Here is a 15715-nt window from a genome sequence, read left to right as displayed (position 1 = left end):
AGGGCTACAACTAATTATTACAGAGAATGTAAGAAAATAGTGAAAAATGTCCATCCCAATTTCCTTTACTACACAGTGATATCACCAAATCGCTTGTTTTGCTTGACTAACAGTCCAAAATCCAAAGATGTTCACTTTATTATCACATAAGACATTATCAGTTGTGATAATATTCAGTTTATTATCACATTAGACAAAGACAAGCAAATCCTCACACCTGAGAAGCTGGACCTAGGGTATGTTTGGAAATTTTAATTGAAAAATGACTTGAAACGGCTAATCAATTATCAGATAATTGTTTCAGCTCTGTTTTACTCTGGGTGTTAAATCACTGTTGTGCTTGATGACAGTTTGGAAAAGATCTTAGTTAAGTAAATTTAAAATTTATGAAATAAATAAATCTATAATAAATCACTAAATCATGATATTGAATAGGATATTTGCAGAACTGCAGAAGCACTTGACACTGGATGGAGCCAAGGCCTGAAATGAGTACAAAGAGACAGCATGCCCCAGTGTGGCCTGCCTAGGTGACAACAACTAGAGTGACTCAGACCCCTCCCTCGGCTCTGCTCCTGCCCAGTGACAGATGGCAGAGCAGGGCATGTAGGGGATGGGCACCATCTCTCACCCCGCCTCAGCTAGCCTTGGCAGTGGTGCTGGCCACAGGTCTTATTACAGCCACACCACTGCCTGCATGCCTGCCTGCCGCCATGTAACACTGGAGCTTACCACGCTAGAGCTGCTTACTGCCTGCCAGGGCAAAAAGGTAATGATATGGTCCCGTGTGCCGCAAATGGTAGAGTGTGGCGTTAGCATTGAAGAGTTTCCAGCTTCAGTGTTCACTGGGCTCTGTCATAACACACACACACACACATATATCCATGTCGCTGTAAGAGGCTTTAGATAAACTATAAAACCAAACGGCATGCCACACACATTCTGTATATTTTTGAAACGACAAGAAATCGGCTCCTGCCAAATGGCTTTATTTGCCTTTTCAAGCATACTGTAGATGCCAAAGGCTGGAATCAACACCCCTACTCACCATCCGTCTCTGCTGGGTTCCCAGTGACAATAATGTGATTTTGGGACATGGTGATGACTCGGTGGAGAGGAATAGGATAGGCTTGTCACTTGTGTTTGATGTCAAACCTATGTGTGACAGAATAGTGTTACTCAGCTCAACCAGACATAGCACTACTCCCATTTCCTAGCCATAAATAGAAGAGAATGAGCCGGTAGTGAGTGTGTGTCTGTCTGCGTATGTGTATCTGGGCACACAAGCACACCCGTATGCGCCATTCTAAGTATCATAAAGTAAGCTCAATAAGAAAATTCCCATCTCTTACGCTCATTCGCATCTGCATCCAGCCAAAGCTAATTATTCTCCCCATGGTAACCTAGCAGGGTCTTCACATCAAAAAACCAGAAGTGTGCATCAGGCAATCATCCCTGATGAATCTGCCCTTCTCCCTCTGCTAGCCACTCACACTCATCTGCCAGTCTCACTGCTCATTACGGTTTTTCTGCAGACTGAACGAGATCTGCTCGCCACTAGCTGCATGTGTCTACAAGAGTCCATAATGACTTTGGAGCAGTTTAGAAGCACAGAATAACACCATCCTGATGCTTTAGAGAATAACATGTAGACTCCTGCACACATACACACACACACACACGTGCGCACACACACCAGATGCATTCGAGGCAAGGTAAATGGTAAGCCAATTCCTGTTAATGTTAATTACCATTTAGATTATAGACTGTTACAGTATTTTGCATTTGCTCTAGTCTAATATTCAATGAATGTAGCTCTAGTGCAAAAAGCCAAACTGATGATTTGCAAAAAATGTACCCTGAGGCCTTAAACGTTGTGCTTAGACAGTCTGTGCACAACTTGCTTCACAAAACACATCACACATACTAAATACAGTAGAACAGTAGAAATTTCCAGTATTCAACAGTACATTTGCAGTTTGTGCACATTTGCAGTAATAAATTAATTTAAAATGCATTTTTAATCATATCTCATTACTTCCAGGAAAAATGTGCAGGTGAGTGTAACTGCTGTTAATAATAACTGTTATATATATCTGCTTTGGTGTTTTAAGTCTTGTGTAAAAATAGTGACATTTATGTAGCCCAGAGGTTTTAAGCTCCAATCACTTCGTGTGTTTCAGCTCGCTATTTGAGTTTCAGTTCTACAATTTCTGTTTTGGACATATGTAGGCTTCTTGCATCTTGATCAACACCTGTACATTCATTTGGCCTCACGCAGTCTCTCTCTCTGATTGAATTATCTCAAACAGAAGTCCAAATGATCAAAAAATATCTATAGAAATGTTTACTATATGTAATCTCAAAAAGTTTGCAGCATTAAAAGTGTTTTCTTAGTGCTTCTCATATGATCAAAAACTTGATAACTGAATGCTTTGATGCTCATTTTTTTGGTATCATAACATGACTTGGTAACTTTTAACATGGTGGTCTATCTTATTTATTTTTAGTGTGTGATTCTGAGCTCATATCAGTTGCCAATTAAAAAAAAAGTCTGGATTTCTGAATTATCAGTGTTGAGTGTAATTTAGTTTCAATCTGCAGTTACATGCTATTACGATATCCCTCATTCTGTGAACTGCACATATTTAAATAAATGCAGGAAATACTAAAATACATAACACTGAATAACAGGAAATAGCATCAGTTATCAGGAATATCAAGGGATGAAGAGGAAAGAGCACGCACGAGAGAGAGAGAGGGGTGGGGTGGGGAATGAGCACAGTACTCCAGATATGCATAATGCAAATGACATGCATGTCAAATAGCAAAACAAACTGACAGTGACAGAACAATGGAATAGCCAGAGAGCGGCAAACCTTGCTTGAGCAATCGTTGGGAGCCCCTTCTGTCCATTTCCATGGGATGAGACTATTCAGATTCAGTTCTGTTCAACTGAAACTTTACTTGCAGGAGATAACGGATATATCACTGTGCAAATGTGACAGAATTCAGATAAGTGGTGTGATGGCAGAAATAGCTTATTCATGACTACCAGTTACAAAAGCCTGGTTTGATGCTGTTCCTGGAGCACATAATGTGCTGTTCAACAGAACAGAAGAGGTAGTACAAGCACAGTTACAGACCCTAATTTTCCACTGCTCCCCTCAGCCACACAAAGCTTCAGTGTACATACTCTTCACTGGCCAAACTGTCTAGAACAAAGGTAGCAATTATGTTTACAAATTTACAACTTCTGCAGTATCCATCAAAATCAAGACACGTGACACAACTCTATTAGTCCAGCATTATAGCCACTTTACAGAATACACAGAAACTACAAACTTTATATGTTTATACATAATGACTAAACAGTTTTTCATATTACTAAGACTAAAAGACTGAAAAGCTACTGAAGACAACTATTAGTCAGTTAATCAATTGGTTGAATGAAATAAAATGTATCTGCACCTGTTTAGTAATTGTCTTATGTGATGTTAAATTTTGAGTTTGGGACTGTTGGTCAGGCAAAAAAAAGTATTTTAAAGATGTCACCTTTGGCTTTAGGATATTGTGATGTCCATTTTTCACTGTTTTCTGGCATTTTATAGACCAAACAATTCACTGATTAACTGGGGAAAAAAATGGCAGATTAATAAATAATGGAGGTTAGTTGCAGCCCTGATATCAAACATACCATTTCAAAAAGACTTTCAATCTTTGATCTCAGTAAATCATTGTAAAATAACTCCCTAACAAATCAATTTTTTAAATTCTTTTTCCGCATCTGACATTCCCTGAGGTCCAAGCAAACCCTGAAATAAAATATATGATACTGTATATGGTTTAGGTGGAGCCATTTTTGTTTTCCCGTGATAATATAATATCAGTTGGGTTTGGGTTTTTTTTTTTTGAGTTTCCTGGTTCCTGCAACTTGCTATACAGTTAACAGCTCATTTAGCTGTTAATGTTACTAAACGAAAAGGCTGCTCACATCTCTGGCTTGATGCTGTGTTTATTATTTCTTCTGCAACCCCCCCCCCCCTCCACCACCTTTACACCTCTCTCTGCCCAATCTCTCCGCTCTCACTCTGTCTTTTTTTTACCCTTTCTCTTCTTTGATGCTTTTGTTAAAATCAACATTAATAACACCTGTGCATAATGACTTCATTAAAGGACTCTGGCTTTCTGTGCAACACACACACACACACAGACAAATGCGAAATGGCAAATGAAGGTAAACATGCGGTAAACAGACAAACGCGTCAGGTGTTTTACAGTCGCACACGATCCAGTGTTGCAGGTGTGTTTGAATACTGAAATCAGATGAAGGTTTTAAAAGCTATTGAGTAGTTGCAGAACAACAATCTGACAACGTGAACTCTGATGAGAGAGAAATCTGAAAGCGTTAAACTCAATATGTCAATCACTTGTATTCCTCTGTTAAAATGGATGCTTTACTTAATGTTAAACATGTGAAAATGACTGGCTGGAAGAGAATAGTGTTGTATTGACAGAGAGGGAGGCAAAGCAGCGGGCAGTCAGCCACTCTGTTCTGCTTCACTGCAACATGGGAGGGAGGCCAGCGTGGACACACACACACACACACGCGCACACACACACACACACAGATGTAAATACACACAGGCATTTACACACAGACAAGCACACACTTGCGCAAATGCACAAACAGACACTCTCCCTGTCTCTCCCTCTCTCTCTCTCTCTGTCTCTCTCTCTCTCTCTGTCTCTCTCTCTCTCTCACACACACACACACACACACACACATGGTGCAGCAGGTGAGGTGCCAGCACATCACAGCGCTGCCATTTTTCAGTGTCTTGCTCAGGGAGAAGCGCTCTGACATTTTATGAAGCACTCTGCAGAAATCAGCAGCTTGTAATGGCGGCTGGACTGTCACTCCTTTCCACTCTTCACACTCCCTCTATCTCCCTTTCTCACCCTGCTTTTAAGATATTATCTCCCTTGATTAGCATAATCTAATCAATTTTACAAAATTGGCTTTTAATTTAATTGGCTTTAAGAACAATCTCTTCTCGGTCTCTGTTTAAGCTTTGAATGTTTTAGTTTTTTTTTTTTTTTAAAAAGGCAAACTGAGGAAAGAAGTAAAACACAAGTGAAAGGTTAGAAAATACTTCCCATGACACTCAACTGACAGGAATGACTAAGATTGATGGCTGAAGGGTATAAATGAAAAAAAATCAGGGAAAAAATGCAAATGATTAGGGTTCATTTTACAATTGCTGTTTTTTTTCTGAAGGAATATATTCCAGTCTTTTTGACATTATGAATCAGCAATCTAGAGAATATCCCCACACTTTTATTTGAAATGAGCTAAAAATGACTTTGGATATGTAAATCTGGAAGCTGTTTCCTCATATCTTTATTTGACCCTTGGAATCGTGGTTTATGGTGTTATTACTGTACGTGCTTACTGGAAAGGCCTAATAATTAGAAACACAGCTTAGAAACACAGCTGTTAAATATGTCCTCTGCATAAAACCAGGGATCTATAACCATGATTAACTCTCTGGCATGTTGTTGTGCCTGACAAGCTCTCCGTTGAGCAATGATTAACAGCTAGTGACTCTACAAACCGCTGCAAGCACATTAACACAATGTTTACATTAGCCAGCCCCTTATTGAAGCCATTACTGCTGTAGCTAAGCTAACTGTCTTCTTCAGAAGCCGGGCAGCCGACAGCCTGTGACCCGACAATTTACAACGATGACAAAGCTTGGCAACCATGCTCTAAACTTTTCCCCCAAAGTTTCACTCCAGTACATTTTAGAGTAACTCAGAATAGTATGCCCACAGGAAAAAATGTGATTCAACTTGAAATATGTGGGAAGTGTCGAGGCCAAATCTCTCAGTGTAGGCTACGCTATAAACCTTAAACTAAGCCGATTTCATTAATGTGACATTAGCATTTGTAATGAGAAAAGGGGAAAAACCCTTGGGACATCTTTGTACTGTTACAAAAAAACCACACATGCACATGGATGCTCATGCCCACACACACACACACATACACACATTCATACATACAAGCACACATATACACACAAAGCACATAAGCCGCAAAATCAGGCACTTATTTACATCCATATTGCACAAGAATCACGAAATGTAGCCAAAGCACAGAAGTGATAAAATGTTGTATTTACAAAGGTTTTATAGGGAAATATCACAGCTTAGTGTCTGTAAACTAAACTAACTGTGACAGTTAGTAAATCTGTTCAACTTTTACTGATGAACTGAGCAGATAATTCCTGACAAATAAAGCCTGGCATTCATTCCCACACTACCGCCTTGACAGAAACAAGAGAGGAAGACTGTGTCATGAGCACATCTTCAGCAATCTCATCACTTTTTAAAAAAAAACTTGCCAGCGCATGTCTGCGGTAGTCCCTGGCTCTGAGCTCATGTGATGTGTGACGATACTGTCCACTCCTTGTTTCTCCTTTTACAAAACAACTGCTTACATTACTGTGAGCTAGTTTGATCTGTACATCCCTTTTCAGAGTTTATAGCAGTCTTGGCAAGCATCTACATGTTGATATGTTGGGTAAGTGGCTGTACGGTTTTTATGAAGTCAATATTGAGCTGCACATGTTCAAATTGACTGAGATAGCTTTAGGGCCTGACCATTGGCCCTTTGTGATTAGTTTAACTGTTGTTTGTTTGAGTTGAATCCAACTGGTGTGCAGATAAAGCTGACACCCATATTTATTACAGGGGATCTATTCTGCTTATTTCCAGCTCTATATTTTTATTCTGGGACTCCACTAGAGTAGCTTTGCATGATTCAAAATTTAAAAAAACTCCTTATATATCTTATACTGGCCCTTTATGCAGCCCCTCAGTTCAGCCTCTGTCTCTAACAGGCAGTCTTAGTTCCTGTCTTTTTAAGGCCCCCCTCCCGATGAGCCCACTCTGATTGGCCACTCTGATTTGCCAGCTTTCCGGAGGCCTGCTGAGGAGCAGCCATATCTGAATTGCGTTATGTTGCTGCCGATGCAAACCCAAGAATTTACAGGAAATTAAATGTTTTCCTCACCAAATTAGCAGAGCTTCATTAGCGGTGCTAAAAACTGGTCGACACAACAACATATGGAGATATTTGGAGCTATTTGTTCAGTGGATCAGTTGGAAATAATGCAGGGAGGAACAGTACAAGCAGAAACAGCCAAACAGCACACCTCCAACAGGTAAACAACTTATTTTACTTTGCTGTACTGTGTAATGGAAAACACTCACAGCGTGCCAGCTCGACTTAAGACAAGGCTCAGCATGACTACCCCCAAAACAATGTGCATGGAGCAGATGACCATATAAAGAAATCCGTCACGAGTTGACATCGGCTCAGGGTGAAAGTAGAAAAAACCGTTGGAAACCAGACATTCAGAGCAGTCTGAAGCTGGTGCTTTTTGTTTACTACATACATTTACCTCATTATTTAACACTTTGGCCATGTTTAATATGAACCTCTGATATTCTAACATTATATATATGACTGAAAATAAGGAAAAGCATGATAGGTCTCCTTTAAAGAATGTGCTACTTTTATATCTATTTAGATGAGTAGGTTTACTGTGTGATACATTCTGAGAGATTCTAATACAATTTTATAAGTGTGATTTCATGATTAAATATAACCAATGTCATTTTTATTCAATAATATTGATGTTCCCAATTATCAAAAGTGTTGAAATGCTAAGAAAGTCCTTCCAACTTGTCATATTTTAACATATATTGTCTGAAACACGGAGTAATGGCAAAACACACATGGAGGTACTGATGCATGTTGTTGAATGTAAACTATGATGACAAAGAATACATCAAGAAACATGCAGTTGTGGTTATAAAGAGCAGAGTTGCTGCACATTTTTTGACATCAAATTTAATGTTTTTTAAGACCTCGACAGAGAAAATGTGAAACCCTTTCCACAGTGAAACAAATGCACATTAGGGCTGAGCTTTATGTTTGAAATCAATTTGACAATATTAATAGCGATATTTTTGTGGATATTTTTGTATCTACGACAATCGTATGTAAAGTCACATAAAGTAATGAAATCAATGGCAAATGCAATAAACTGTGTCCCACTGTTACATTAACATTAGATAAAACTCTGTTAAAAAAAAAAAAGCATTTTAATTTAAAATTTACAAGTTGCTTGGACAACATTGTGTAACACAATAAAGCTGTTCTGGTCATTCTCGCAGTCACAGAGCAAGTTATAGTTAATTCTCCCAGTTAAGACACACGCTAGCTGGCTCGGACTTTCTGAACATACAGTATATCTATTTTTCATCCACTTTAACAGTCCATTAAATTTGTAAACACCAGCTAAGCGGTCATCAAATTAAAAGTCTGCTCCTCTCCTTCATGTTGGCCGCTGTGGCTCCGCAATAAAAACATTATTATCTAGATTCTAGAAACTATCAGAAATAACAGAGGACTCTGTGTCTTCTCTGAAACCCTCTGGCTAACTGTCTTTAGCTTAACAACGCTTGGAGTGACTCCTGGCCAAAAACCAAAACATATTTAAATAATTGAATCCTGTGGAAAGATATTTCTTATGCAAATAGCCATCACCTCGAAATTTAAGACTTACCATAATTAAAAATAAGACTTTTAAGACATTTTATGACCTTAAATTCTGGAAATCTTATTTAAGACTTTTTAAGGATCTGCAGGAACCCTGAAAGAGTGATACAAGGCCATTTAAACAAGGACCATCAGAAATGGGTCATTTTATCATTGTTTATTAATTACCATTAATATAAGATTGAAGCTTGCATGTGTCCCAATTCCATGTAATAACAGACAACTAACAACACTCAACTGGTAAACAGTAGTTATCTTTTGTACACCCACAAGATTTTTCATATAAACTCATCTTTTTCTTGCTAAGCGCTGAGATACTTAACTGGTTTCAGTGACTTGAAGCCTTGTTTTAATTTTTGCTGCTACCAACAATGTAAGTGGCCCAAAAACACTGGATAAAAGCAGCTTTGTCTGGATTTGCGAGACCACAAAACAAACAACATAAAACTTTTTGGAGCGAGTGATATGCAACAAAGGTCCCTAAAACAAGAAGGGACCAGATCCAAGATCATTGTGGATGCTTGATGTGTATCTTATACCACAAGGGCAGCAGGACACCCCAAATGCAACATACTTTTACCCAAAAGCCTGTAATTGGCTCCAAAAAAAAAAAGAACAGTTTCTGAAACATTGGTGTTTTCTGTATTTATGACAGCAGAGGAACATTGTTGCAACTGTTATATAACTTGCCAAAATGCTCACAGCTGGTAAACACACTTAACAAGAGCAAAGCAATTTTTACTTGTTTACTAATGTTTAGATAATAAATCATAGAAAAATGCCAATTCAGCGTGCACCAAGAATGATAAACAGGCCACCATTAATCAGTTTAACTTTGAGCCCCATTGATTCATCCGCTTGTTAAGTGTAACTTTTTGTTGAGCAGTAAAAGAAAACATGGACGTGTGTTGAGTTGGGGGAGAAGCAGGGTTGTTTCAAATCAAAACATTTATTTTGAACTTCTGTTATGTTGTGATTGTGCTGTCAAATTTGAAGATTTAACGAGTGCTACAAATTAGAACGAAACCTAACTGTGTGACACAACTACAGGACCACTGGGTGTCTGTAAAGATTGACTGACTAGGCTTAAAATGAGACTAAATCAAGGAAATCCCCAATTCAGTGAGCTGAGATTAAAACCAGAACTGTAAAACACAGTGGTCACCACAGTTTGCCTCGAGGCATACGTAATGTTACTTTCAAATGGTGCGTTCTTTCTTTCTTTCTTTCTTTCTTTCTTTCTTTCTTTCTGTGACATCTGATACAAAGCATTTCCGAAAAAAGCAGGTCCCAAAAGATTCAGTGAATGATGTTCGCAAAGTGTCATTGTCCAGTCTTTGTGTTGTTGTTTCTGTGCACCTATCTACCTTTTCATCCCTATCAAATGACAAAATCTGGGCATGATATACCTTGCAACACATATAGAATATTTAGTCTGCTTGGATTTTTTTCTCAGGTAGGATTTAACTTAAATTTTACATGGATGAAGAAATGGGTTTTTTTATTCTCTGAGGTTTACAGTGATTTTCTGCGTATGACTTCTCAATGAGTGATAAAATATGAAACTTTTACCCTTACATATGGGCCAAAAAGATAATAAATAAATGAATTCCATAATGTGAAACAGCTTAACTCTGCCATTTTGTAGTCTCACCTTTCTGCTGCTCTATCCAGGACATTTTTTCTCCACCCTGGGGGCAAATGTAGAAGACCCTTTTAAAAGTCCAGCTGTGCCTTTAAAAGAGTTTGTCACACCAGCGATGGGGTGCTTTGAAATGCTGTGCAGAATATCCACAGAATAGAGCTCTTTTTTTTCCCTGTGACATGGTCCCATTTCCTGTGTCACCACACTTCCCCTGTGTGATTTCATATAAAAAGTCAAAATATTTGAGCCTCAGTTGTTGACTATGTCAAACCCAGCCTTGACATTATTGCACTGCAATCACACTCCCACAGGTGGAAACACACGTGACCATAAATACACACACACACACAGGCATACACACACACACACACACACACACACACACAGAGTTACCTCTGTAAGACTGAGTGCCACCATTGTGTCACACTATCTTTTCATGTGAAACTGTATCCACTGGGCCATCCTCTGGAACATCACACTTCCTTATGGTTGAACCAATCAAAGTTTGCCATCAGCTCCCTTTTGTTACATGATATTATTTAAGGAGGAGTCAAGGAGGTTGAAGAATAATAGCTTTGGCTCTGTGTGGATGTACGCTTGTGTTGGGTGTGTGTGTGTGTTGGGTGTGTGTGTGTGTGTGTGTTGGTGCCTGTGTCACGACTAGTGGATTCCTTGTGTGGTGAGGCTGAAACCGAAGCTGCCTGGGCCTGTTGTTGATAGCCGTGTCTCACCCACTCACTGCCCCAGAGGGAGTCAGGACCAAGACCACTGCTCAGGGTCTGTCTGTTCACACACATGAAACACGGGCTTGGATTACACAGGGCTCAAATATGACTCATCCCAAGGAGGGGGTGGAGGAAGGCCCTCTCTCTGTTGTTTTGCACAAATGCACACACACACACACACACACACTACCAGCAATGATAGCTACATCACAGGCTCACAGAGAGGACCTTGTGGTTCCACACACCTGCCAAAGACAGATGTTAAGAATAAATCAGAGAGAAGCTCAGAGTGAAGATAAGCTCCACACTGCCGCAACTCCACTAACTCAGTACACAGTACACTAACTGGAGAGCAAACAGCTGCACATGACAACACACACCAGTGATGAAAGTAACAATAGCATGCATGCACCTGACATGCATACAGAGAGGATACATCGTGGTGGGAGAGGGAGTATTTTCCAGTTTCCGTCTCACAGGCTCCACTCGTATTTTTGTGTTTTTAAATCTGCTCTGTTGCTGTGTACCCAGCTCCAATCCTCTGGAGCTGAGGGTTTTTAAGTGCAATTGTTCTGGAAGAAGCCGAAATCCTCCAACGACAGACAAACAAGTCACAACAAGGCTGAAAGCAGTGTGGGCGGTTTGGAGAGGAAGCTCTTTTTTCCGCTGCTGACTAGGTGAATTTCATGATTTCTTCACTTAAATATAGCACCGCTGGGTTATGAAGAATCAACACTCTCACAAAGCCCTTTAAGTAGATGTGTTGCACAATAATACACACAAAAAAAAGCTATTTTAGGGGACTATGACCTCCAAGAGCATAATTCAAACACCAACACAACATCATCCTACATCCTGTCAGTCAGTGTGGCACACTTCCTGGTTCCAGAAACCATGTGTCAAAAAAAGGAAAACTCAGATGCATCCACACATGAATGTGGCTTTTGTCTATGCTGGCAGCCATGTCTACGGGCATGTTTTGTCACTTGAGGTTTTTTTTTTTTTTTTAGCCTTTGTCGTCTAACAGGCTTGGAAAGGCAAAGTAGCCTGTGTAAGTATTGTGTGTGTGTGTGTGTTCATGGTATGCGTGTGTGGCCTGTATGTGTGTGTGTGTCATAAACAGACACCCTTCACGCTTTGTGGCTCAGAAACAGGATAAAACAGTAAGTTAACCAGCAGCGCACTGACATTATCTCTTCTTTGCTGTCCTGGAATGCCAGCCTGCTGTGAAACTCTGAATCTGTGACGTCCTGTCACACCACATAATGTGTGTGTATGAGTATGTGTGTGTACGTGCATGAGTGGGCCAACTCAGGAAAGGAGTGAGTGTGGGTGTTTTGCTTTGTCTTTCTTCATTAAAGGCACAAAATCGTGTGTGAATGTCTCGGTCTTAATACTTGATAAATCTTCAAATACTGGAGACCATGAAGTTCACAAGGACTATGTTATTTAGATCCACATCCAAAGAATCAATCAAAAAAATGAGCCAACAAACTGCTTTGAAATTAAAATCTGGAATGGAAATGTGAATAATGTGTTGACAAAGAATGTCAGTAAAGTTTTAACATCTATTTTTTTTAAATATGTGATCCAAGAAAGTTTGCTTCAAATTACCGGGTACAATAAAGCACAACTCTAGCCCTTGTGACGCCGATGAATCTAACATCTATGACTCAAGAGGTCAGGCAGCCCATCCAGGCTGAGCATTAGGGGTTAAGGGGATGAAACCAAGTGTGAAATGTGAGAAGACAAGCCAACATGGTTTCTCAGGCAACAAATAGAGAGGCGACAAACATATCTCTGTGACTGCAAGGAACGTGAGGTATGTTAGGGAAGAAAGACTGTCACGTCATCCATGATTCATATGAGAGCAATATGGGAAAGGAATTAGAGTGGCTTTTTGAACTGGCTGAGTTTATACATGTTAATCAGTAATAGCCTGTTGTACTTCAGACAGGAGGAGTGTGAGCTCATGTGTGTTTGTGTTTGTGTGTGTGTGTGTGTGTGTGTGTCTCTGGCAAGTCCAACGCCACTTGGACTTGAGCTAGTTGAGGCAAGAGAAAGCTCCAGACCAAGAGATAATCCATCTGGACTGTTTCCTTACAAAACATATGGAAAAATGCAGAAGCTTTTTTCCTTTTCCGCCCACAATAGCTATTAATATCTCTCACAGAACATTTGCTCATGTCCCACTAAGGACTGGAATTCCTGCTGAAACACAGTCATCTTGGAGGATTAGAAAGAGGCGGTCAGGCATTTTCACGCACTTGCCATATGTATTCTCTATGTGCAAGGATGAGCATAGAATCACATAAACACATGGACTAATGGGCATGCTCTCATCTCTCTCTCTCTCTCCGTCTCTCTCTCTCTTCCTCTCTCTCTCTCCCTCTCTCTCACACACACACACACACGCACACACACAGATTTAGGTAAACTGAAGTGACGTAATCTGAACCCTGAGACACGACATGACTTATTCTGCTCGAGTCATTTAAACAAAGACAGCCTTTCTTTACCGCTTTGAAAATAATTCACTCTAATATCAACAAGGACCCCCTAAATAATCACACCAACAACCTGACAGGAATTGTCCACAGCAGTGCCAAAAACCTGTTGTAAAATGACAGCGCTGTAAATTGTTTTAATTATAGCTGACACAGATAACAGCCTGTGGAAACATCAACCTTTTCTTCAAGCCCTCTGCAAGATCCAAACATACAGTATTCCCTGGAAAACGCAACTGTTGTGTGTCTATGAGGGGTGTGTGTGTGTGCGCGTGTGAATACAATATTCATTTTGCTGCAGAAGGACAATCTATGCATAACAATGAGAGGCGCTAATGAAATCAGCCATCAACCTGCGATACATACATATTAAAGCAGGACCTCAGAGTGTCATTCGCTTAGTGCATCATTTGTTCCCACTTGTTTTTTTCTCTCTGCCACCTGACCTTTAGAGTATGTACCCCCCACCCCTACCTCCCCCCCCGCATCTCACTTCTCCACGCTAAAAATAGGAAGTGTACCTGCAGTACTGTGGGATTATGCATACATACGTATGTGTGCGTATGCAGCATTGCATGATCATGACAATACATTTCAGGAATTCATTAAGGGTTGATTTGTGCAGAAAACGCGCTGAGAGAAAAATATGTTTTTGAGGGTTTACAATATAGACAACAAATGTTTTGAATTTTCCAAAGTTTAGTGACCTAACAATCACGTTTTAACAAACGATCAACATCACAAATGGTAACCAGTGTCATAGCTGTATACCTTCAGTATAATGTCATATCCCAGCTGCCAGGGAACGACGCTCCTCCCTTCCCTCTAAGCATGCTTCACAGCTCTGGTCTCTCTGTCTCTCCCTCTCCCTCCCTAACCCCCACCCCCACGCTGGCAGGGAAATGGATCCCTCCACCTGACAGTGGCCATTTTGAGCCTTCTCTCCTCTCCTCTCCTCTCTACTCCTGCTTCCTGGTAAACAATGGGAGAGGGATAATTGATCAAACAGCCAGGGAACCCTCCGAGCAGGGGAAGGTCACCGCCCGCCAGCCCAGCTCACTAAGGGGTGGGGGGGTGGGGGTGGGAGAGGGGGTGTGTGTGGGGGGGGGGGAGGTGTCGATATGTGTATGTGCAATTGTCTGTGTGGTGTGTGTGTGTGTGTGTGTACATGCATGTATTGCATGTATGCATGTGTGTGTGGCCAACTGTGCAAAAAAAAAAAAAAGACACTGAAGTAAAGACAGACAGAAAGTGTGTGTGTGTGTGTCTGTGTGTGTGTGTGTCTGTGTGTGAGAGTGAGTGGGGGTCTCACTGACGCTCTTGAGCTGCCATTTTTCTTCCCTGACAAAGACTCCATCTGCCACAGAGCCATTTGCTGCCTCCCGAGTCGGCAGAGCATTCCGCACGCCGCGTTCACCTTGATGTCACCTCTACACAGCTCACGCCTTGCTGACGCTGTACACACACACACACACGCACACACACGCGCACACACACTCTCTCTCTCTCTCTCAGACACACAACAACAAATGTCTTTTCCTCTCATATACGCACAGGCATACACACTCAAACACACACTTTCAGCTTCTGTCATACATACTATCTTTACTTTCTTTCTGGCACACACACACACACACACACACGCACACAAACACATATTGAGTGCGTATGTGTCTAGGCAGCGGCCCTCCCTCTCCTCTGCATGGCTGATATCACCGTGCAACCATCAGCGCTGTGCATTGTGGGAGTGTCTGTTGGGGCAGAGAGACGCGACAGGGGCTGAGGGATTCACACGCCTCTGAAAGACAGCCAGAGGGAGAGAGAGAGAGAGAGATGCAGGAGGGGAGGGAGGGAGAGAAAGAGAGAAAGATACGGAGGGGGCCAGTAACTGGAAATGAGAGATGGCATTTTAAAGAGGAAGCTGAATTTCACCTGCAATTACCGTAGCTCCGGGGCACATGGCTCGGTTAAGAGACATTTCATTCCAAAGCCACCGTGTATAGCTGCCGCACTGAGCCCTGAGAGGCGCATAAAGAAGGAGGGTGAGAGAAAATAGAGCGGTGGAAAACTCTCCTCTGCCCAAGATGGCCCTCAGCAGATGCAGTGATGAAAGAGAGGAGGCAGCCAGGGATGTAACTGGTAAATGAAACCCAGCAGAAAAAGCAAGAGAGGAGAGAAGAGGAATCAAGGGCAGATAACGAGA

At 41.0% G+C, this 15715-nt stretch overlaps 1 protein-coding gene across 11 annotated transcripts in view; it reads right to left on the bottom strand.

The window, feature by feature from the left end:
- Nucleotides 1-15715, bottom strand: part of baz2ba (bromodomain adjacent to zinc finger domain, 2Ba) — a 76661-nt gene that overhangs the window by 38463 nt on the left and 22483 nt on the right. For 5 of the 11 annotated variants that reach the window (XM_067585902.1, XM_067585909.1, XM_067585923.1 and 2 more), the window contains exon 1: nucleotides 10290-10439. The exons of 1 other annotated variant lie outside the window; for it this stretch is intronic. In XM_067585902.1, the coding sequence (XP_067442003.1) occupies nucleotides 10290-10314 (25 nt within the window). In that variant the 5' untranslated portion in view covers nucleotides 10315-10439. Of the gene's footprint in view, nucleotides 1-10289; nucleotides 10454-15715 lie in introns of those variants that run through there. 5 more of the 11 variants (XM_067585945.1, XM_067585934.1, XM_067585917.1 and 2 more) reach the window with 4 other exon arrangements.

The sequence above is a fragment of the Thunnus thynnus genome, chromosome 1, assembly GCF_963924715.1.
Source record: "Thunnus thynnus chromosome 1, fThuThy2.1, whole genome shotgun sequence".
Lineage (NCBI taxonomy): Eukaryota > Metazoa > Chordata > Actinopteri > Scombriformes > Scombridae > Thunnus > Thunnus thynnus.
This window is presented reverse-complemented; position numbering and strand designations above follow the sequence as displayed.